At 40.3% G+C, this 22,642-nt stretch overlaps 1 protein-coding gene across 1 annotated transcript in view; it reads right to left on the reverse strand.

The window, feature by feature from the left end:
* Nucleotides 1-22,642, reverse strand: part of pappa2 (pappalysin 2) — a 69,792-nt gene that overhangs the window by 6,421 nt on the left and 40,729 nt on the right. Inside the window, exons 15-25 of the mRNA XM_034614556.1 lie at nt 22,455-22,568; nt 19,897-20,032; nt 19,589-19,763; nt 19,222-19,287; nt 19,036-19,132; nt 18,451-18,628; nt 16,071-16,284; nt 14,031-14,199; nt 11,913-12,045; nt 10,160-10,281; nt 6,842-6,913 (exon numbers count right to left, since the gene is read on the reverse strand). Coding sequence (XP_034470447.1) covers nt 6,842-6,913; nt 10,160-10,281; nt 11,913-12,045; nt 14,031-14,199; nt 16,071-16,284; nt 18,451-18,628; nt 19,036-19,132; nt 19,222-19,287; nt 19,589-19,763; nt 19,897-20,032; nt 22,455-22,568 — 1,476 coding nt within the window. The remainder of the gene's footprint in view (nt 1-6,841; nt 6,914-10,159; nt 10,282-11,912; nt 12,046-14,030; nt 14,200-16,070; nt 16,285-18,450; nt 18,629-19,035; nt 19,133-19,221; nt 19,288-19,588; nt 19,764-19,896; nt 20,033-22,454; nt 22,569-22,642) is intronic.

Genomic DNA, 22,642 nt, shown 5'->3' on the forward strand with positions numbered 1-22,642 from the left:
CAGCAATATGAAAATAAGTGCTGATTGCCAAAGATACTTTTGGCTTTCTATGGTGAGCTGATGGAGTCATTTCAAAGACGTAGGCCTCCACCTAACCTGCGCAGGGGGAGAGAACAGCTGCTGAGAAGATTTCTGCAGTTTTCTCTTCACTTCAAAGAACTCCCTACTTGACGAATCCTTTTGCCTTTCCCAACTAAACTGCCGTGGCATAAATAAATCTATTTAATCGTTCTGTTTCTGAGTAAATACTTTAGCAGCAATTGTACCAGATGCCTCACCCAAGTGACTATAGTATTTGGATCTTTGAAATACCTATAGTCTAAGACGGCCAATGCGTAATACGGACTTGCTTAACCTGATGTCAAGTTTTATCGGAATTCTAAAGTAATAGCTGAGCTTTATCGATGGTTTGATCTGGACTCTACGTGCAAATCTTTCCTGGCTGAGAAACGCAGACCCCACACTTTGCTAACATGAGGTTAATTTCCCAATCAGAGCTCATAGTGAGGTTAATTAGTATTTACATTTTCCTTCCAAGCAGCATAAACCTTACCCTCAACAGCAACACACATACCAATGACAGGTATTGAATTAGAAAGAGTTGGCTGTGCACCTTTGTCCCCTGTGGGTAATTCAAAGCTCAGCTGGTTTGTGTATTACCTTTATTCTGAAACATACAACACAGCAGAGTGAACCCCCCACACCTTGCTGGCATAAATATTCTGCCTCTTAGCATTTGCCTTTTTAGGACAGCATGTGCTGTCATCAGCGACTGCCAAGCTCTTCATCGGAACATTATTAAATAAAGGTATGAATTCAAGTGAGCGCTCTTCTGTCAAGCAGCGATATATTTATTTTTTACTTCCTACCAAGTATCTGTATCATTCTTTTAATAGCACACATTTTATCATCTCCCCCTTCCTTACCCAGTTCATCCCTCAGAAAACAGCTAGGGGAGTGTGAGGTTAGTCTCTTAACTCCTTGTGACTTAATGTGTTTTTCCTCTTGACAGGAGAGATGGTTCAGCGAGTTCAAGGGAGGTCTGTACATATCCTACGTGTGTGTGTGTGTGTGTGTGTGTGTGTGTGTGTGTGTGTGTGTGTGTGTGGAATATTAGAAGTGTTATAAGAAGTAAAAACTGTGTCTTTAAGAGTATATATATATATTTATTGCATGAGCCTGAAGACAGTAAGAGGACAAGCTCTGGGAGCAAGGTTTTTGCTGTATTTGACTTTACTACTTTCTGTGGAAACCAGCTTAATGAATGGTTGTGGTTTCCAGTGTAAGCCAGTGAACTTCATCTTCCATGGAAGAAGGGAAGGCAGATGTATCCAGATGAAGTTCAGAGTAGAACTGCGAAAAAGTCCCAGTGGGAACCTCTTGACCAACTCCCTCTGGAAGTATTCCAGGAAATTCCAACATTTTCCAGATTCAAGCAAGACTTGAGGGAAGACCTAGAGCATGCCGGTCCACATGCCGGTGAGATAATATCTCCAGAGTATCATACAAACAGGGTGGGATTCTCCTGGAACACCTGGAAGATGTGGTTAGGGCAACGTAAGTTTGGCCTACTCTGTTTAGTCTGTTGCTACCACAAAGTGGACCTGGATAAATTATTAGAATGGATGGTTGGATGGGTGGAGATAAATTCATCCAAATCATTCAACGAAATTTACCATCTTGAGGTTGTATGTCTCTGCAACAAGTCAAGTTGCAGTTCTTTCATATCCATCCAGACTCATAAAGCATAAGAGGTGAACACCGAATGAATTTATTAAAGGATTGAAATGTTATTTGGATTTCCTGAGTTATGTGATCTGTGAGGTCACAGTGACCTTGACCTGTGCCCACCAAAGTCTAATCAGCTCATCCTTGAGCCGAAGACAACATTTGTGCCAGATGTCATAAAATTCTCTCCAGATGTTAGTGATATATCTCATGGACAGGAATGGGACAGCATGAAGTCACAGTGACCTTGACCTTTGACCACCAGAATCTGGTCTGTGCCAATGTTGAGGAAATTGTCTCAAGGTGTTCCCTAGATAGAGAGTTCAGGAGAATGGGACAGACAGAGAACTCCAAAACATTGTGCCTTTGGCCATGGGTGTCGCCTGCACTGTCAGGAGAAATGAGTGTAAGTATTGTGTTATGTCAGGAAACAACAGGGAACTACTCACATGCTCACAATGCAGGGAGAAGGAAAGTAAGTCAGGCTACAAAGGACGACTTAAGTAAAGAAAATGGTCATAAAAAGTCCTCCAACCTGTCCCTACCCCATGATTGTACTTATAGAGTAAGAGTGTATCATGATGGTTATAGTAAGGTAGTGGAACAGTCATGGTTTGGTGCAACAAACAGTTAGGATGGGTTAAAACAAGTAGTTCCTTAAGGTTAAAAGACCTCCATTGTTATGGTTACAATAATAAACACATGAATAAGGTTGTAAAAAGGCAAGGATGTAAGGAACAATAACGACTCTTGGTTTTAAACAATTAACAAACATCAGCCTCCAATGTATTTTTAACCCATCCGTCCACCCCACCATCGACATTCTTCATAACCACCATGTTTTCTTGTGTAGGTGTTAAAAGATAATGCAGCAGAAAGTCTATACATCTTCCGCCGCAAACTAAAAACACACCTCTTCCGACTATACCTTGAATAAAAGTTTATACTAACAATTTAGTAGCAATTAAATGGCACTTACTTATAGCACTTTGTAGTTTGGCTTTCTTGAAGAAATTGTACTTTCTTGATTCTTGTTGTTCTGGGTTTGAACCCTCATGGTTGAATGCACTTATTGTAAGTCGCTTTGGATAAAGGATGTCAGCTAAATGAAATGTAATGTAATGTAATAATGAGGTTATTGGTGTTTGAGTGTATTGTGTGGATTGTTCGTCAGTTTGTGAAGTACCATTTTCTGGTCATTGTCACATTTTAATTCCTAAACGACATCTATGCAAAAGAAGAACCCCATCTTTTCAGTGCAGGATGGAGTGTTTTGCTATTGTCTTGGTTATCCAGAGGGCTCCATACCGTCGTGCAAATGTCTTGTCTCCATCTGAGCTAGCACAAAGAACACAGAATGCCGAATGACTAAATTCTAATTTCATAAAAAACAATATTTAATTATGTTGTCAAATGTCATCTGAGCAAAGTATCTCTCATCTTCTGTCTGCCTTTTGTCTGCAGATAAACATTTGATTAAATTGCCATCATACTATTTGTCTTCAATTAAACAAGTACAGCATGTGTTTCAGAGTAAACTAGAAGAACTTGCTGCGTATCCCAAACAACGTTTTTTGGCAAAAGTCTTGTTTTTCCAATTTAATAACAGCAGGTGATGACAGACATTCAGCCAGTTTGAGTGCGTCAGATGTGACAGGTTAGAATCAGATCTGCTCCCCTGCACCATTCAAATAGTTCAAATAGATCTTCTTCGTCCAAATGCCTCATATGAAGTGATGCATGAGTCAATGAGTTTAATTGGCTCGCTGTCACACTCTTATCACATTTTTGTTCTTACTGCTCCAGCAAACATTTTAATAATGCTGCGAAAACAAGATATCACTGTTAGAAAGACACAGCAGGGGTGATGCTATTTTTTTACAACTCTAAAGTTTGATTAAAAAAAGATACAGAATAGTTTCAGCCTGACAATTGTACCATGGATGATTTGTTGCTAAGATGTCTGACCAGTACTGTACACTTTTTGTCAAATTGGTTTTAAAGAAAGGGGGAAAAGAGAGGTAGAGAAAGTGAGAGAAAAGAAGGAAAGAGAAAGAGAGGTAGCAATGGCATCTGGATGAGATCTGGCAAAGCGCACATGCAGCACATGTGGTCCAGTATAATTTACAGTGTTGTCATGGAGGAGCGAGTTATAAGCAACTGTTTTGCCTAGCAACATTCACGGGAAGGTGGAAGGGGAAAATGTAGTGCTGGCAGGTAGGAAGAATATTTTAATACCATGAGACATCAACAGTTTATGTGTTCCATCAGTAGTTCCAGCCTTTGCTGAACCCAACAAATGAATGCCAACTAAAAACGGTCTAGGTTTATGATGTTAGAGGATTGACTGTCACTGCTAAAATACTACTGAGCCAAGATGGACGTTATATTGCTGATTAAACTAACCTTCATTTCTGACACAGACTGCCGAGCACACAAAATTCGATGAAATCGAACACACACTACAGCGGCCCCTAAAGCCTGCAATATTTATTATAATTCTCAATACAAAGGTCTTGACCATTTTTAATACTCCTATTATTACTTGTTTCACTTGTTTCAGAAGTGGTGATCAGAGCAATGGAGAGTATATCTTGAGAGTTGTGCAAAGAATCTCACTGATCACGGTGTCACCTGAACACACATCACAATGGTTTTCTTTTTTCTTTTATCTTGGTGATAGTTGTTTAACAGACTAATCATAACTTTTCTGGTCGCCCTTAACATCAACATCGTATAGCCTCCATCAGTGGAGTGTTGTTGTTGCAGAGATGCAGAGATGTGTCCAAAGAGTATGTTTGAGGGGGTGATGATCTGCCCATAATACACGACCATCTCATGTCAACTGCTCAAGTTAAAGCAAGTGATCAAACGATAAGATAAGATTATTTGTTAAGATTTAATTCATTAACATCAGACTACTTCATGGAATTTTCAGAAAGTTTCAATCTTTTGTTATAAACTTATTATTTGTATTATTATTATATTACTAGTAAGAAGGAAATTATGACCTGGGAGGGGTGTTTCATGAATATTCTTCACAAACTGCAAGAAGTCTAACAGGTAATAATTTGGATATTTTGCACTTTACCCAAGTGTTGGATGAGCAGAAATAAAGTTGTCATAAAAGGGGAGTTTTGAACAGATTGTGGTGTTTGTAGAGTTGTGATTAAGAGGAATCATCACAAAGCCAATGCGGGCGACTTTGTCATTGTTTCAAATGCCTCAGGCTGGAGTTTTCAAACAAGAACTGAACCAGCAGCGATTTCCAAACTTCTTAATTTTAGGTGCTTGAAAACCAAGAAAAGTGTGGACATAGTGATGTAGTGACATAACGTGTGGATGCAACCCAAGTTATACATCAATCTGGCTTGTAAATGTGTTGACTGTTTTGTTGTGGACCTGTGGGTAGGACGACATCATACTTTGACCATCCTGTGGTCAGACTAAAAGCAGTAGAAATGCATGATCTCTCTGTTGTCTTCGTTCCAACATTACATTTTGATTTGATGCTCTCACGGTGTTATTCACTTGTTGGATATAACTGATTGGGCAAACAAACTTTTCCAAGAACACAACTTTTTACATATAGTGAGGGAATTAGAGACACAGTTATGAAACAATAGAAGTGTGATTGACAAAGATCTAGGCTTGTCATCTTTCATGATTAAGACCAGAGCAGAGAGCGAGAGTTTTTTGGGGGCTTTTCTTCTGTACTTCTATATATGAATCACTTCTCTATCATTCATTCATAACATTTACACATTCCACATCTGTCATCGTCTTGCCCAAGGGCTGAAGGGCACACGCAGTCTGGAGGATCAAATAACTGAACTTTCTAATTAAGGGACATCTGAGCCACAGATGCCCCACTTAAAAATATACACTTTATACACTGATGATACAAAACTAAACAGCTAACCTTTACTCCTGAAAGTATCGTGCTGTTTTTTCCAATAAAAATAAAATCTACATGCATTTTCATTGCAAATGCTTGTCAATAAACAGAAAAGGGTATCCTGCTCTCTCAGGAGCTCTCGCTCGGTAGACTGTTTTCAAACTAGGCAGAATGATTTAAAAGCCTTGTGTCAGCCTGAATGATTAATCTAAATCTAACATAATCCAGTGATTAATTTATTTCCCTTTATCAGATAATCCATTAGTGTTGGCAGGCATAACAACGTTTGGCAACGCTAGGATCCCTGAAAAAAAGCTCCTTTGGACCTATTTGAAAAGGATTCTTTGGAAGTTTGAAATGTGGGGATATCAATTTCTGCTCGAGATTTGTCATCATGATATGTGAAGCACATTGCACACCGGCTCTGGTATCTCGAGTAGTGATGACAACAGGGATACAACATGAATTGCTTCACGTTTAATATTGTTGGAGAAGTCTGGCAAGGGCAGTGAATTTAATGTGGTTATGCCCAGAAATGGTGTAATTGTTTTAAGGATTAAGTATTCACTATCTCAGACTTAATAAAATAGCTTTGATAATACGGGACAACAGCCAAACTGAGATCCTCTTGACATCAAGCGCATACTAGACATGTTACGTGAGAAGAGATTATACTTACACCTAATGTTTGTGAAAAAGAAGACACCGGATGGTTAGGCAAGCTGTGTTTTCAAAAAGTGCATTGTTGCTCAGTTGAATGGATACCAAAGGACAACATTTGCAATGTTCCATTATACCTGAGTCGAAAGTTGCCACTGGAATCAGTCAGAATTCCGAGTGTGAAAGCTCGAAGGAACCTCACAACCCCCAACAGGATGGCTGCTTTGAGTAACAACAGTAGGTGAAATATCTAGCATAGAAGAAGCATCAAACACTTTACTCATGCTGTTCACTGTGAATGATACAAAACACTGCTGATTTATTCATCTCCAGGATTCAGCAGGCAATACCCTCCCCGAACCTGCAACCCCTACAGACCAAATGACCTCCTGACCCCCACAATGCAGTCCAACACTGATAACACTGGATGTGGATGGAAGAGTATGCTTTGTTGGCCTTCACAATATCCTTCATGGATAAGTGACAAGAAAGCACATTGGAGAAAAATGTACTCCTGTGTCTGATGCGGGGCTGCTTGGCTCGTTTGACTCCTACCTCACATGACTGGATGCAATGGATGTGTTGAGGGTCAGGGTACCACTTCATCAACCCTGTACAGACAATGCTCTGGAAAACAAAGCACATTACAACAGTTGATTCATGCAGTCGTAGAAAATGGATGACCACTGTGTTTGCCATGGAAAACAATATTAAAATGGGACCACTTGAGGCAGACCATAGATTAGGATTTTGAATGGATGGACAATTATGCTCTTGAAGTAACTAAATCATCGCATTCTGGTTCAAGATTTGTGAAGAAATGCCTATTTTGTAAACCTTGTGAACCTTATGCGTGATGAGACTGTTGTTTTCGTGGTCTAAGAAGAACTTTCGATCTCACCTTTATGCTAACATATCCTCCAGAGCAGCTACTATTGGATCTAGTGGTGAGATTGTCTTACCACTTCTTCTCAATGTTTATTGTTTAGTTCAGTGAAAAAGAGTCAGTGTGGCTCGAATCAAAAGAAGCGATTCTTGCGAGCATGAACAACAGAAGAAAACTAGGGCAAAGCTTATGGGAATCTGATTAACCAGAATGAAGAGAAGACATTTCATTGTTGCAGAAGTGGGGATAGCCTTGGTTAAACCCAGTAAAGTTAGCTAGCTCAGCTAGTTAACCCTTTAAATATGCTATGCATGCTGAAACATGCAGGTTTTGTAGTTGGGTTGATTGTGAATGTATCCATGCAGCTAAATGGCAGCATCTAAAGGTTGATAAAAAATACCCACTAGGCAGTAGTAAGCCACCTAGTACTTATATTTTGAGAGGTTCCGAATATTTTCTTTAAATGGTTATTTACAACCTACCACTACCACCTAGCCCTACAATATTTCAGAATATAATCAACCTTCCTTTTTGACACGGTCCAACAGAGTTAAGCCTTACAAGGGTGGATGTTTTGCTGGGATTTGAGGCTGTTTAACACTGTTCTTCTTGATTATGTCGGGTTCTCTTTCTAGATACTTGGTATGTGTTAATAAACATAAGTCAAGATCATAACAATGGCTGACTCATATAGCAAAACTTAGATTGTATCTGATTTGCTGTTTCTTTCCACACTGCATTGTTTAATCATTTTACATGCCCAAATGTATTGATTAAATTAATAACATCAGACCAGATGTTCTCTCTGCAGTCTTTATCATACAACCTGTCATTCGTGGCCCGTTTTCTTTAAACCTCTAATCAGTTGGAGAAAATCTTATTTGAAAGCAGTTTGCAGAATTCTTTGTCTTGACAACAACTAGATGACTACATCTCAACGGAAATTACATAATTAGGTTTTAAAGTTTTCTTTTTTTACTAAGATGGCGCTTAAATGTTGATATATTAGTCGACTGAAGATGGAATAAAATAAAAGACTAAAGTTGACTTTGGCTAACATGGAAATTTGATTTCAGGTTTCAATAGCTACAAACAACATTAACAGTATTGTAAGCAGCATGTTTACAACTTATATAAACTGTGCCCCTCGTATGCTTACCATTTAGTATCTTGATGACAAAACAATATATTAAGTTCCTAATTCTGTAGAGTGTCTATAGTGGCAGGCACATTTTTTCCCAATAATGCGCTAGCATCTAGCCTGCCTTACTATAAATTGTTTAAAAAAAAGAATTTGTTCTGTGCAGATATCCTGTTGCCTCCGAAGACCTATCCAGTGCAATTTCAAGCCTGAGCCGCCTTTCTGTTGTTTATTGTGGAAGAAAAAGAATAGTTTTATACAACTGAAATTGATTAAAAAAAAAAAAAAAAGGCGGTGAGCAGATAGCTGATTGACTAATTAATATGGACAGAGAAAGTGGATCCTCCCTTGTGATTTCCTGTGCAGCCTGACCCAGCGAGGGAGACCTGATTCTGAAGTATTTGAGATAAGACAATGCCTCAATATGGCGCAAGTAACCAGACCTGCATCCAACTATTTGAACTTGGCAGGGGCGGCTTAACTGGCTGGCTGGCCAACTGACCACCCAAAAGAAAGACGAAACTGGAGCAGCGTGGGCGACAGCGCTAATGTAGAAGCGATTCCTGAGATATGATATTGGGTAACTTGAACGACCTTTAAAGCAGCATTCTTACATAGCCCTCAAATCTGGCATCCCTACAAGTTTGTCCACGGTGACCTGTGAGAGATTTCTGTGTGTATTTCCTAAAAGGCTTTGACGTCAACTGGGACCTTTACGCTTGATATCTGCTCGAGATTTCCAGTAATACGAAAACACTTCAGTGATAACAAATGCACTCACATGCACACGAGGTGGATTTTGTTGTATGATAGTGTGTGATTATCTGGGGCAGCAGAGAATTGAAGATGTTTTCCTAGTAAACTCTAAAAGACTGTCTTGCAAGTAATTAAGTCAAATATCTGTTATGAAGAGTTTATCATTTTTATTCTTTAATTTAAGTATTTTGGATTGCTCAGTTTTTTTTATGTTGAATGTCTTCTTTATGTTTCTTGGGAGCATGTTGGAAAGTGATTTTCACATTAAGATGTTAAGGATTTTTTTGTGTCTGAAAAAATCCTGGGATTTATTTTGGCGTTAATGAGGTAAGAGATATTGTATTGAGGAGATTTGAGTTCTATTGCTAATATGTACGGTAACAAATCTGCTATGTTTTTTTGTATGTTAAATGAGTTGTTGATGTCTTAAACTGTGAGTGAACTTCACATTGTGTTTGTATCACATTGTGTGAGTCAGGCTGGAGCAGTAGCTCAGTTTACTCCATGTTGTTGTTGTTGAGACCTCCAGATGTTTGGATGCATTGTTCAATCCAATGGGTGTTTTTGTGTAAAATCTCACCACTGTTTGTGAACGGATCAACTTTCATTGCGCTCTGGACTGGTCGCATGGCAGCGAGCAAGCAAAACAATAACTGTTTCATAAAACCTGCCAAGAATTTGCAAATGGTAGCAGGACCACAATCGCTGTCTCAGTTGTGGTTATTTAAACCAATCGAACCATCTCATTTTTCACCACACCGTGCTTCATCATGCAGCATGAAACAGTTTAGAAACAGGTGGAAACAGATCTGCAAGCTGATAAGTAACAACCCTTCTCTGAGCTCTGGATGTTACTGAACTGGGTCATATGGACATTCCTTTGTAGCATATAACTGTAACTTTATATATTTAATAAACGTTTTTGAACCATTTTTTTCAAGACTAACACTGCATTTAGAATTGCACTTTCGCTGCCAATGGTGGATATTGTTAATTTTAAGATATATCAGCAGAGAGTACGAGAGAAGCCAAAGTGACATGACACCCCTTGACGTGAAGTGACACCCTGTGACACCCCGCCCCACCTCACCTGGACTTTGCTGGGCAGCATCCAGTGCTTTAGTGAGTCAGCTGTTGTGCCATTGGGCAAAACCACTGGGTCACGCAGATCCATGTCCAGAGCCATAATGCATGTTGGGTAGCACACAGCACCTGCAAGGAAACGGAAGAAAATATTTAAATCACATAACACTTACCTCTTACCCTGATTAGCATCTGTTAAATGTGTTCATGTGCAAACATTGAGGAAAAAACTGACGACATAACTTCAGGCTATACGGTCATCTGTCATCTGTGGTCTGCACTCTTGACAACCAAGAGGGGAGTGTGTGTGCGTGTTTGTGTGTAGCATAAACACGCACACACACTAGCATAAACCTTACAGAGTGAGGACTTTTCTTGATAAAGTAGGGACATTTTGCTTGTCCTCACTTTTTCAAAGGCTTGTTTCAGGGTTAAGACTTGCTTTTAAGGTTAGGGTTAGAACTAGGTTAGGGTTAGGGTTAGGCATTTAGGTAACAGGCTAGGGAATGCATTATGCCAGTTAGTGTCCTCACTAAGAAGCGGTACAAGAATATGTGTGTGTGCTCTTGTACAGCTTCTTTGTGAGGACCAGTTTGAGCCTACAACCTACGGAGTGAGGACATTTTGGGAAAGTGAGGACCTTTTGGCCGGTCCTCACTTTGTAACCCCCTTTAATGGACTGTTTGGGGGTTAAGACTTGGTTTTAGGGTTAGGGCTAGAATTAGGTTTAGGTTAGGTTAAGGCTGAGGATGGATGGGCGGTTAGGGAATGCACTATGCCCATTCGTGTCCTCACTAAGATAGCTGTACAAACGTGTACGTGTGTGTGGGGGGGGTCAAGTTTCATGATTCTCCTCCTGGTATTCTATTGAATAACATGTATTATTTTTTACCATATTCTACAATTACCTGAAAAACTCACTCTTTCTGTTAAAAATATAACTTTGTCTTTTAGCCAGTGTGTGATGTCAGTTTTTATTCCATTTTAAGTTGCCAAACCACTATACCATTTAATGCTAAACAAGTAGTATTCATAAATGAGAAGGGATTCATGATCAAACCTGGAGTTCAAATACAGACAATGGCTCTAGACCTCCTGCAGCATTATAAGTGAGCGGAGGTTGTTTTTTCTGTATATTTGCTTTGGGTCAGTACAGTAAGAGGCATAAAAATGTCTCACTTTATGTATACAGTCCAGCACACTAAGAGTGGGAGATGGATTTATTTGCATCTGGTTTTGGATCTGCATCAAAATACACAAGATAGACAGTCATGGGATATCCATCTGACGCTCTATGGAGTCCAGACAGAGTGTGTATTTGTTTGTGTGTCTGTGTTTATGTATGTGTGAAAGTGTCTGATTTAGGTCACACCTCCACCATGTGGTTTATAAGGACACAGCGGTGTGCTGTGATTGGGCAGTTACACTTGATTATCACCATCAGTTTTATGAGTCTATACACATATTTAGACTGTCACACCTAATGTACTGTGAATTTACATGGTGTGAGCTGGTCAGTGACTGGAATCTAGATCAAAGAATGCTGTCAAATATGTGTATTGGGTGTGAGAAAAGGAGAATAATATGTAAATGTTGACAAAATATGCTCTACTGTTTTGAGCCTTGAGTAACGAGACAAGCCAGAGATCAGCAGGCTACTGTGTATGGATTTACTTTGTTTGACAGAGGGAAGCAAATATAATCAGGGCTGTTTATTTGATGGATTAAAACTCTTATCCCAGAAAGAAGTTTATACTCACCAACATCCATCCCCCGGTCACAGCTGTACTCCACAGAGTTGAGATGGGGAGGAGGGGCGCAGGATCCCTGGAGCTTGGAGCACATGGTGAACTTAGCTGTCCACTCACCATCCTTTGTGCAGCGAATCTCACTCTGGAAGCAAATACAAATTCTACAATTTTGGTTTTGGTCATCAAGGGACTATGTGCAGTTTACACTCACTTTTGCAACACTGTCTCTACACAACTCCACAAAAATCATTAGATTAATTTAGATCAAGCCATCCTGGTCACAATGGGATAACATAGTTGAGCAGTTACATGGAGAAATACAAAGCTCCCCACACAGGTAGGCATTGACAGAAATTGTCATTGTAAATTGATGACGTGGAATGAATGATTTACTTTTTTGTACCTATGTTTATATGACATTCGTCACATGAAGGACAGTAAATAATTGTGCCTACGTTTTTAACACACAGGACCCATATTTTACACCTTTCTGGGATTTAATTTGAGGTATTGGTACCCCTAAGATCATATATCATTGGTTCAAAGTCGAAAAAACTGCTGCACTGTGTATTTCCATGTCCTCTCTTCTGCCTCTCTCTGGAGCTGCACACAGAACAGGCTGTTTTCGCCTGCCTCTTCTACGTCTACATTACTCCGTACTGAGCACACGGACAAGGCACATCAGAAGAAATAAAGCGTAACCGCTGGTCTCGAACAGTAACGTTCTTAGGAGGAATGTGTACGGACACATTCTCTTCCTTGCATCCTTCCACGCTGCGGTGTTTCTTCAGTGTTGCTTGTTGTGGTTAGCCTGTGGTAGCTAACAAGCTAGCTAGCTCAGCAACAAGCTAGCTCAGCAACAAGTCTGCTTGGTGTGGCGTTCGGTGTGGTGGTGGGGAGTGGGGGTGGTGGGTTCGGATGCTGGACTGGTACCGGCTGGGTGGGGCTGAGAGACGAGTGCGATCCCGAATGACATCATACGGGGGAGGAAGTACGAAACGAGACGTTTCGATAACATATTTCTTATAATGGACTGAGTGAAAAAGTCAGCAGAGTGACTGTTTTCATACTTTGAGGGTCCCTACTGACCCCCTTCAAGTAATCACGGATAGTAAAAGCCCAGAAAATGTATTTTACACAATATGGGCCCTTTAGGCGGCTTCTATAGGCACCATGAAATTCAAATCGTAGTTTTCCAGGGACTTCATAAAAAACATTTTTCAATTTCAATTTACAATTTCAGTCAATGTAGACGTTTCCTCACAAGGACATTGCTTGTTTATACAAAAGAAAATGTGTCCTCTTGAATTTGGGACTGTGTCAGTGAAGCTTGACTGCAGCTAAAGCCGCGGTTGCTATAAAGATTAATAATTAGATACACATAGACTTTTGCTTCTTTTTTAGTACATCATGACCAAGATTATTGGCACCGGGTACGGGGAATCTGAGTGTCTCAGGCCGATTTCACACCTAACAGTCAGGACCATGATCCGTCCATGGTTCATTAGTTTTGGTTTCACCTTGCCATTCAAGGATCACGCTAAAGACTTTTGTATGACATACGTTCTTCCTGTCGTCATCACCTACGAGGGCTGCATCCACCTATATTTGACATTGAGTGGTGCCTCTGATGTCGGCGTAATGTAAATTCCGTTATTGACAACTTTTGGAATAAAGTGCATAAACAAAAGAAGTCTTTCCATTTGAATGGAGCAAATGAACAAACCCGTTTCCTTTGTTAGTTTCGTTGCTTGTGTGATATCATATTACTACCAGTAAAATGAACCTTCAAACATTATATCATCTAAGGAAAAGACTACAAGCAAACCTGTGAGCAGCTTGCGCTTCTTTCTCGTCTTCAATTGTTTAATGCTGCCTCAACTTCCTACAACTGGTCCAAAAGTCCAAACTACCCAAAAGTGTATTTACACTGCCAATGAACCAAACCATGCAACCTCTTTTTGTTGCATGAAATTTTTGTCTTTTGGTCTGAGGCACCATTCACACATGATATTATGGCTCTAAACTGGAAAGTCTGAATGTCTGGACCAAACAAGGTAGGTGTGAAAGTCTCAGACTGTAAAACTTCTATTTGACCTGAGAATAGACAACAGCTGTAAATCTTACATTTTCTGTTGAGTCTGGGCACTGCAGGGTGCAGAGGGTGTCATAGATCAGGCTATTGGTGCAGCTGTACATGCCCTGGAATACGTCAGGTAGGGCTGGGCAGGATATTGGCTCACAACTGGTTTCCTCCCACTGACCCCCCTTATGGCACTCCAACTTGAAGTACTTCCTAAAGATAACATGAACAAATACATACATCTCTCAATTATTTTTATTCATGGCAATACAAAGTGCATTTTCCTGATTTTTTTCCTTTTTCTCTCGAACCACATGCACTTTTTCTCCTTAGCTACTCTGCTGTCCCATTTTACTTTTACAGTTTCAATAGAAAAATTCTACAGTAACAATGATCTCCACTGTGATGCAAATGGTGTGTAAATGCAGCCGTATGTGTTCATATATAAATTTACATGGGTACCCGTGTCAAAGGTAAAAAGCAAAAAGCTAATTTAAAGCTCTCAAAAAGCTGCTTTCGTCCACTTTGACATGTTTAAGCTAATAAAGCCACAGGGGTTATTACCATGTTTACACACATTAGCGACAGCATTAGTCGTAAAGTTTCCCAGCTGCAAGTGGATTTTACATAAAAATATTTTATGCCATTTTACATGGAAATATAATGTAATACAAAACTATAAAATGTATATTCTTCCTGGCCTTATATGATAGTAAAACTAAGCCTGTTAAGACATTTCATACACTGGCAAGTGAAGAAGCAGGGAAAAAATATACATACATGGAGCATAACTCAACAATTCATTACTAGTAATACAGACTGAAAAGTTGACTGTCCTCCTATGATTAATCATAGGATTAATCATCTCATTAACAACAGCTACGTTCAGTAATGAGCTGTTACCCAATGAATAAAACTGGCAAAGTAATGACGAGGCCCAGTTAGCAGCGGTGTATGTTTTATTGGACCCTAATGTCAGCTTGTTCCGAGGCAGAATGTTGTTTTGCAGACGATGAACTTTCGACTACAGCCATTGATATTTAAAACCTTGCACCTGGGATCTGGGTGTCCATGTGATTCACAGTTATACTGTTGCATAAAATATCTGAATCGAAGGTCCTAATTTTATTAGCAGTGCGTACTGAGAATCTAGTAAAATAAAGGAAAAGTTGGAATTTCCTGCATTACGCAGGGAGGCATGTGTGATAATACACTGCATTTTCTTTGCTCTGCTGTCTACGCAGACTTAGTATTACTAGTTTGTTTATGTACAATCTATGGTGTTAGGGTAAGTTTAAAAACTTTGGGTTCATCCTATATGATTTAACCAGCACACTATTCAGACCCAAGTTCACACCTTTTTCAAAATAAAAGCTCTGTAATTCAGCTTGATATTAAGCAGAGCAGCAACAAAACAAACATGCTTTTACTTTGAAGAGAAATTGCCAAACAAGAAGTGATTCTGTGATTGTTGTTGCCATGATGGAGATCAGCACCCATCTTGGGTCACTCCATCTGTGTCTTAGTCTGACATGGTGAAATTAAAATGGTCAAATTATCAAATTGATCAGTTGACCTGCAGTTTGATCTAGTTCCCGATCGCTTCTGTGGTTTATCCGAGAATGTAGAAGAAGACATGTTCAACTCGGTCCACAGACTGGTGGACACTGCCCCGACCCCACTGACTGCTGGTCACCTTTTTTTTATTTTTTGTGTCCTGCACTGCACTTTCTCAGCCACTCTACAATACACATGCCAAGTGTGAAGACGATAACTCGAGACAAGAATGCGTCTCAAGATATGCATTCCACATACAGACTGACAGAATGACAAGCAGACATTTGTGGAATTAGTAGGTAGATATAAAGGCAGTCCTCAAACCTAAATACATGGTTACAGTGTATTTTTCTTGCAGTCATTATATGTCCTTTTATGTGAGAATAATAAGCCTGGAATCATTCATATCATCGATAATCAAAGGTGTCAGTCAGAACACAGAGCCCACTGAAAACAAACTGTGTAAATATGAGTGATGCTAGTGTGGCTGCCTCAGCAAACCCTGGCAGCAGCAGTTGGCAGCTCACCTCTGTGTCTTCTTTTGGAGGCTCCCTGTTACATAGAAGCCTGGATTACATTTGTAACGGCAGACGGAGCCAACGTCATGACCTGAGGTCTGACAGTCTGCTGTTAGCAGCTTGGAATTGGGTATGTTCGGGACCTCTGGACACTCTATCTTGCAATAGGCCTCTGGGAAAGACCACAGTCCGTCCTCCAAACACACCAACCTGTCACTGTCACCTGAGGAGGGAGGCAGATGGGGAAGTACAGTCGGACAGAGACAGGGAAGTGTTATGACTACAGTTCTGCAATTCAGAAAGACATAAGACAAACCTGCATTAACATTTGAACCACACTCATCAGTGAATGATGAGGTTGATGATTATTGGAAAATAGAAAAAGTAACTTGATTGGTTACTTTGACTAGCTATATTCTATGATTTTTCACAATTCGTACCTCTGGAGCATTTTGACAGTCAATGTAACTCCATATTGAACTGGACACTGTAGACTATGTCACTTTTGCAAAACAGTGTCCTACTATAACCCCATGTGGTAGTTTCTTGATGATGGTACATTTATTTATCCTTTCTTGACATGTTTTTTAATGATTTAATTCCTAAGACACTTAACTGAAAGTGACTGGACTAGCAGGAAACATCGCAGATTTGTTAACTTCCTGATTTCTTCTACATTAAAACCCTTGACATGTTTACCTGTGAGAGTGTAGCCACAGCAGAGGTAGAGAGAAGTCATAAACTCAGCAAATAGATGCAGTAATGTCAGACACAAAGTAATATGTTAAGTGAACATCACCCTCTGAGCTCATGATCATACCAAATGAAGTGAGGCTGGAGCAGCAAAACCTCTAAATTGCTTGAATTCACCATTTTGTTTCTTAAGAACTAAGTTTTTCATTTGAAACTATGGCACTCAGTAGAGCTCATACCTTTGCCTAATAGTCCCTTGACAATGCCTGATATTTTAAAAAATCCATGAATTATTACCAAAGAAATTTCTTTGCCTGTGTCCCATCCTTTCACCTAGTTTTTGGAAATCCTCATATTAGTTTTTGCATCATCCTGCAGACAGGAGTGAGAACTTAACATCCATGGCTGAGCGAAAAAAAGGAAGATTGTGTTTCTTCATACATGCAGTGTGCTTTAAAACATACATAAGCACAAGTAAAACAGTCTGCACGTCACGAATACAAGACAGAGTACGTGCGAGAAGTACAAGTAGGTCGACATCATGAATCCATTTCTGTCGAACTGAACATTCTGGTTTTGTTGCATGGCTCTGTCTGGTTGAGTTATGAAGAAGGAGACTATGGCTTCTACGTTGCCCAAAGCTAATATTTTCTATGTTTGTACGGCCCCACATGAAGCAGGAGTGTTGGCATTTGGTGGAGAATCATAACACCCAAACCCTTCCACAACTTTTTAGAAGCTTTTTAAACATTGTGCTGGTGTTGTGTTTATCCATGACAGCTGGACTGGTGTCCACTCAATATATTCCTGCTGAGTGATACACAATGGCCCTCAAACATATTTCACAGAACCAAAAGTGACAAATAGAATTATTTCTGCACAATCTCTATTTCGATCATGGATACGTGAGTCATACTTGCTGTGGTTTTCTGACCACAATCACAAGTTGTGTGGACATCACGCTTGTCCCATCTAATCACTTCAAGAAGCATCGACTGCATTGCCTAACTTGCAGACCAAAAGAAGGGCTCTTTTATTTGTGTGTGTGTGTGTGTGTGTGTGTGTGTGTGTGTGTGTGTGTGTGTGTGTGTGTGTGTGAGTGTCTGTGTGTGTGTGTGTGTGTGTGTGCGCACGTGTGTGTGTGTGTGTACACATTAACATCTTCAGGGCATGCATAGAGAAGCACAATGAAGAGGAGACATGTTTTTTTTTTTATGTAAACGGCCTTTCCACTGTGATTTTACTAGAATCCTGTCTATTAGTTCCCCTTGTCTTTTCAAACTAAAACCCTGTAAAAAGCAGGCATCTGTTTATCAGCAATAAATGTAATGTCCAATTCATTTTATGGGCTGTAGCTTGTAGAAGCATCTTGCTGTGGTTTGTCTGTTCAATAAAAGGGGCTGTTCAGAAAGACGGTCTAACACACTTACAATGCTGACTCCTATCATTCACAAATGTGAAGCATAAAGAATCTTTATCAAGTGATATTCGGTGAATTAAAAATGACTTTTGTAAGTTTTATCAAGATTTGCCCCTTAACTTACCAGATTTTCTTCATGAGACAATTGTGTCTTTCTGTCCATCTTCTTCTTCGATTAATTTACAGCCAAATGGGCCAATTTATAAATATTTATTTGTCAGTGCAACCAGACTCGGCCAGTTCTGCCACCACAGAGCAGACAAACCCAGCTCTAACCTTGTAGTATGGATGGTGATCCGCAGGTGAAGGAGCATTGTTTGCCAAAGGTGGTTCCCCAGGGGCAGCTGAATATGGCGTGGTATACGTGAGACTGATCAGGCAGCCCACAGTCTACAGGCTGACAGCTCACTATACGATCCCATGAACCATGGAAACACTCCAGCTCTGTCTTTCGCTGATGACGAGCAAGAGAGGGGAAGAAGACAAAAGAGTTCATAACTTTACCAATAACATTCCTGAGATTCTATCTTTGAATTCTGCAGACACTTTCTTGGACTTTGACGTGCAGTGTATCAAGTGAAACACACAAGACATACAATCTGCTTGGGTTCCTCATCATTCTCAGGAGATGTCAGATTTTGGAGGTAAAAGAGGAGGCAACCACAGATGTTGAACGAGGAATAGAAAAAAAGATGTTACATAGTCTAAAAAATGACTGTGGTACCACTCTAGAAGGAGGAAATACTGAAATCCCCATCAGTGTCAATGTCTCTCTTGATACATTTTGAATATGCATGTGTAGAAAATATAACTTCTAAACTTATTTTAGTGCTGTAACACATACTACAACATGCAGTTTACCTGATGGGGTGGGGTTCCCCTGCCGTTGAGGACGGTGATACTGAAACCACGGTGACACTGAACAGAGCAGTGCGAGGCCTCTCCTCCTCCTGTACACCTACACAGACACACTGATATATATACAAAGTTCTTTTGTCTGTTGTTTCATCGCTCTGATTGTTCAGTGTTTCGTTGTAAAGTGCCTACCTGACAGAGGCGTGCTCTAACTGAGGCGGGCTGCAGCTGTCCATCTGACATGGCTTCCGCAAACAGCTATTGCAGGGATAGAGGTGGAGGGAGAAGGAGAAGGAGAGGAATAAGAGGAGTGTGCAATTGGTGGAGTAATCTTACATTTGTTGCACAAGTACTCTTTCAAATACCCTAAACGTACACAGCAAATATTTATTCTAATGTCTGAATTCACTATAATGAGACGTATGCGCGCTGTCTGTGCAGTTTAACAGTTGCCTATCACCCCCTTTTTTAAGGCTCAGTGTGTAACTGGCATGCTACGTGTGAAGGCATGCGTGTGTTAAGTAGGTAGCTGTGGGAGAGCCCACCCTCTGATGCGCACCCGGTCAGGGCGAAGGTGCTGAAGTGACAGGAGGTCCTCAAAGCCACGCCTCCCACTGCCACCAAGGGGGAGGAGAAGAGGAGGATAACGGACGCCGTGAGGAAGAAAGGTCGCGAGAGGTCATGGGTCACATTCACCACTAACGGGTTCCGATGGCATGAGAGGTTATGTGTCCCTGGGCAGATTGAAGGGTTAAAATTGTCATTTAGCTCCTTTTTTATGGTATTGTCTTTATTACTATTAGTATTTAAATGATGTTATTTTGCTTTACACATTATCAAAAACATACAAATCAATAAAAAAAGTACCTAGTGAGTGGTTTTTGCCAGTAGTATCAGAGAGTAAGATGGTTGCTGTCCTCCGGCACTGGTCCACAGACAAGGACCCGTCTGATGCTACGTACACCATGACAGAGGCTGCCACTCCAGGATGGTCAAATCCCACCTGGATCAATGGTGAAAGTGATGACAGTTTTTAAAAAATAAGGTAAAAAATATATCAAAAGACAGATATAGCAAAGTTTAAAACATTTAAATTGTTGCTAGCAAGAAACGAAGAGTTGATAAATACATGCAGTACCATTTTGGGGTTATTGCTGTAAGTTCAAATATATTAATTGTTACATCACACATTTGTACACACTTTGTTTTCATCAGCATTCAGGCTTTAAATATTGGATTGCTGCTCCAGCTTATCATTCCAGTGAACAAAGAGGTACAACACTTTGGGGCGGCTCTGACTCAAAAGGTGGAGCGGGTCGTCCACTGACCAGAGAGTCAGCGGCTCAATCCAAGTCTCCCCCATTCCGCTTGCCATAGTGTGCTTGGGCAAATAGTGAACCTCAAATGGCCCCTGACAGTTGTGTTTGCAGTGTATGAGTGACATATGACAGAGTGCTGCACATAGATGCACTGTATGGATGTGTGAGTGAATGGGTAAATGGCAAAACTGTACTTGTAAAGTGCTTTGAGTGGTCATCCAGACTATATGAAGACCAGTCACACTTGGGTGTCACCTATTGTTGCTTGTCTTTTACAATTTGTTAGCAATGAAACCTTCGTGGCCGCCTACACAGTGAAGGGGAAACTGCAAAGACATACTGTACAGTATGAGGCTCTCGAAGCTGCAGGTGAAAAGCAGCTTGTGCCCAGCATGTGTGATTGTAGGTACATGTCCATTGCCCTCGCCGACTTATCACAAATAAATAGAAGAAAAACACAAAGACGCCTCTGATCATTAGAACAGGAGAATATGTCCTCACCAAAGCACATGCTTGGGTATTAAACTGCAGCAGTACTGTAACTATGTTGTGACTGGAACCCCATGTAACTGCAATGATTCGCTCAGTTGACGCTCACTGATCTCTGTTACAGAACTTGCCACAGCCACCTGCCAAACCTAAAGACTCTGAGTGTTTCATAATCAAAAGATACATTTTTGGGGTAAAATACATTTTAAGAGACCCTATTAAAGTATGAAAAGGTGTTGAATGAGACACTTTTTGAGAGCTGGCAGGGATGGGTATGATAAAAAGGTTTGAGAAATGCTTTTCAGATCGAGCAGGACAAGCTATTTAAGCGAGGGAGGCACTTTCAGAGACAGAAAAAACACGTCAAGGAAAAATTTGGTGTTTCGGGGAGAGCTGACAGATATGGGTGTTATAATGAAGGCTTTGAAAGAGTCAGTGAAAGAGTCTTTAGGGCGAAGGCGGCCTTCCAGAGAGGCTGCAGAGAAGTGTCTGATAAAAAGGGCATTCAGAAAAGAAGCAGGGGATGGAAAGATGAGTCATTCAACAAAGAAGTGGAAATGATGAGAGGAGAAGAGGCAAAATGAACGAGTATGTGCACGGAAGGAAAGAGGCAAGCTCCTGACTGCAAAGGGCTCCATAATCCGGAGAATGACAGACAAGACTACGAAGCTATCAGTCAAATCAACAGCTAGCCTATGCTCAGTCTGGCCCCGCAGAGTCGACTGTGGGAACTGGGGCTGTGGAAAGATTAAATAATACAAAACTACTAAATATGAGAACCAGACACAGGTCTGGAATGGAAAGCCAGGTCCAAATACAGTGGAGTACACAAACCAGGACATCTACGTGAAGCATGGTTGACTAGAGTATGTTGGAGCTGCAAAGATAAGCGGGGAAACTATTCAAATAAATCACTTTAACTGCAGCAGCGGCTATTGTAATTCTCTGTCAACGTAGGATTCAACAACAAATACAAATGTCATCAATCCTAAAATAAACAATTAGTTGATGATTTGAAATGTTCAAGAATAATTATTAAATGATCAAGATGTTTTTGCCTTATCTTTTTTGGAGCCACAGTCAATTGTAATAATAAATCATGTGTCCATGACAACTAAAAGATCTATTTATGATTAGAAAATTATTATTTTTTCTTCAGATGCCAGTATTTTAATAACTTGTTGAAATATGAATCGTGACATAATCATGCAACACACCACTATTAATAAACTCGTAAAGATAATTACTGAAGTCAAAAATAAAACTGCAGATACAGAATAAGCACAGTGTTAGTCATGATTGTAATTATCTTCACATCATTAGAACTCATAGATGACCTAAAAAAATGAATAATTATACACACATACAACCAATGCATCAAATGAATAATGTAATTGTTAAAAAGTTGTGTGAGTGTGTGTGTGTGTGTGTGTGGGGGGGGGGGGCAGCCATCTGTGAGCAGCCCTTCAACCCCATTTAAAAAAGGTTTTGGAAAGTACTGGAAGATGTTGAAGGGTAGCCACCCACACTCTTTCAGTGAAGGGGAGAACAGATACAGAACACACACACACACACACACACACACACACACACACACACACAGACAAACACACGTACCTTCAGCCAAAATGAATGTTCCAGGTCATTATTTGTGTCAGACTGGGCTGTGCAAGGGAACCAGGCGTCTGTGGACAGTGTCTCACTCATCTCGAGGTGCTGATACCTGCAGAGCTTCACACAGAAACAAATGGATTCTTAATTGATAATTAATCTAAAGTCATTTATTCATGAGACACGTCCAGCCA

This window comes from Hippoglossus hippoglossus, chromosome 17 (assembly GCF_009819705.1).
Source record: "Hippoglossus hippoglossus isolate fHipHip1 chromosome 17, fHipHip1.pri, whole genome shotgun sequence".
NCBI lineage: Eukaryota > Metazoa > Chordata > Actinopteri > Pleuronectiformes > Pleuronectidae > Hippoglossus > Hippoglossus hippoglossus.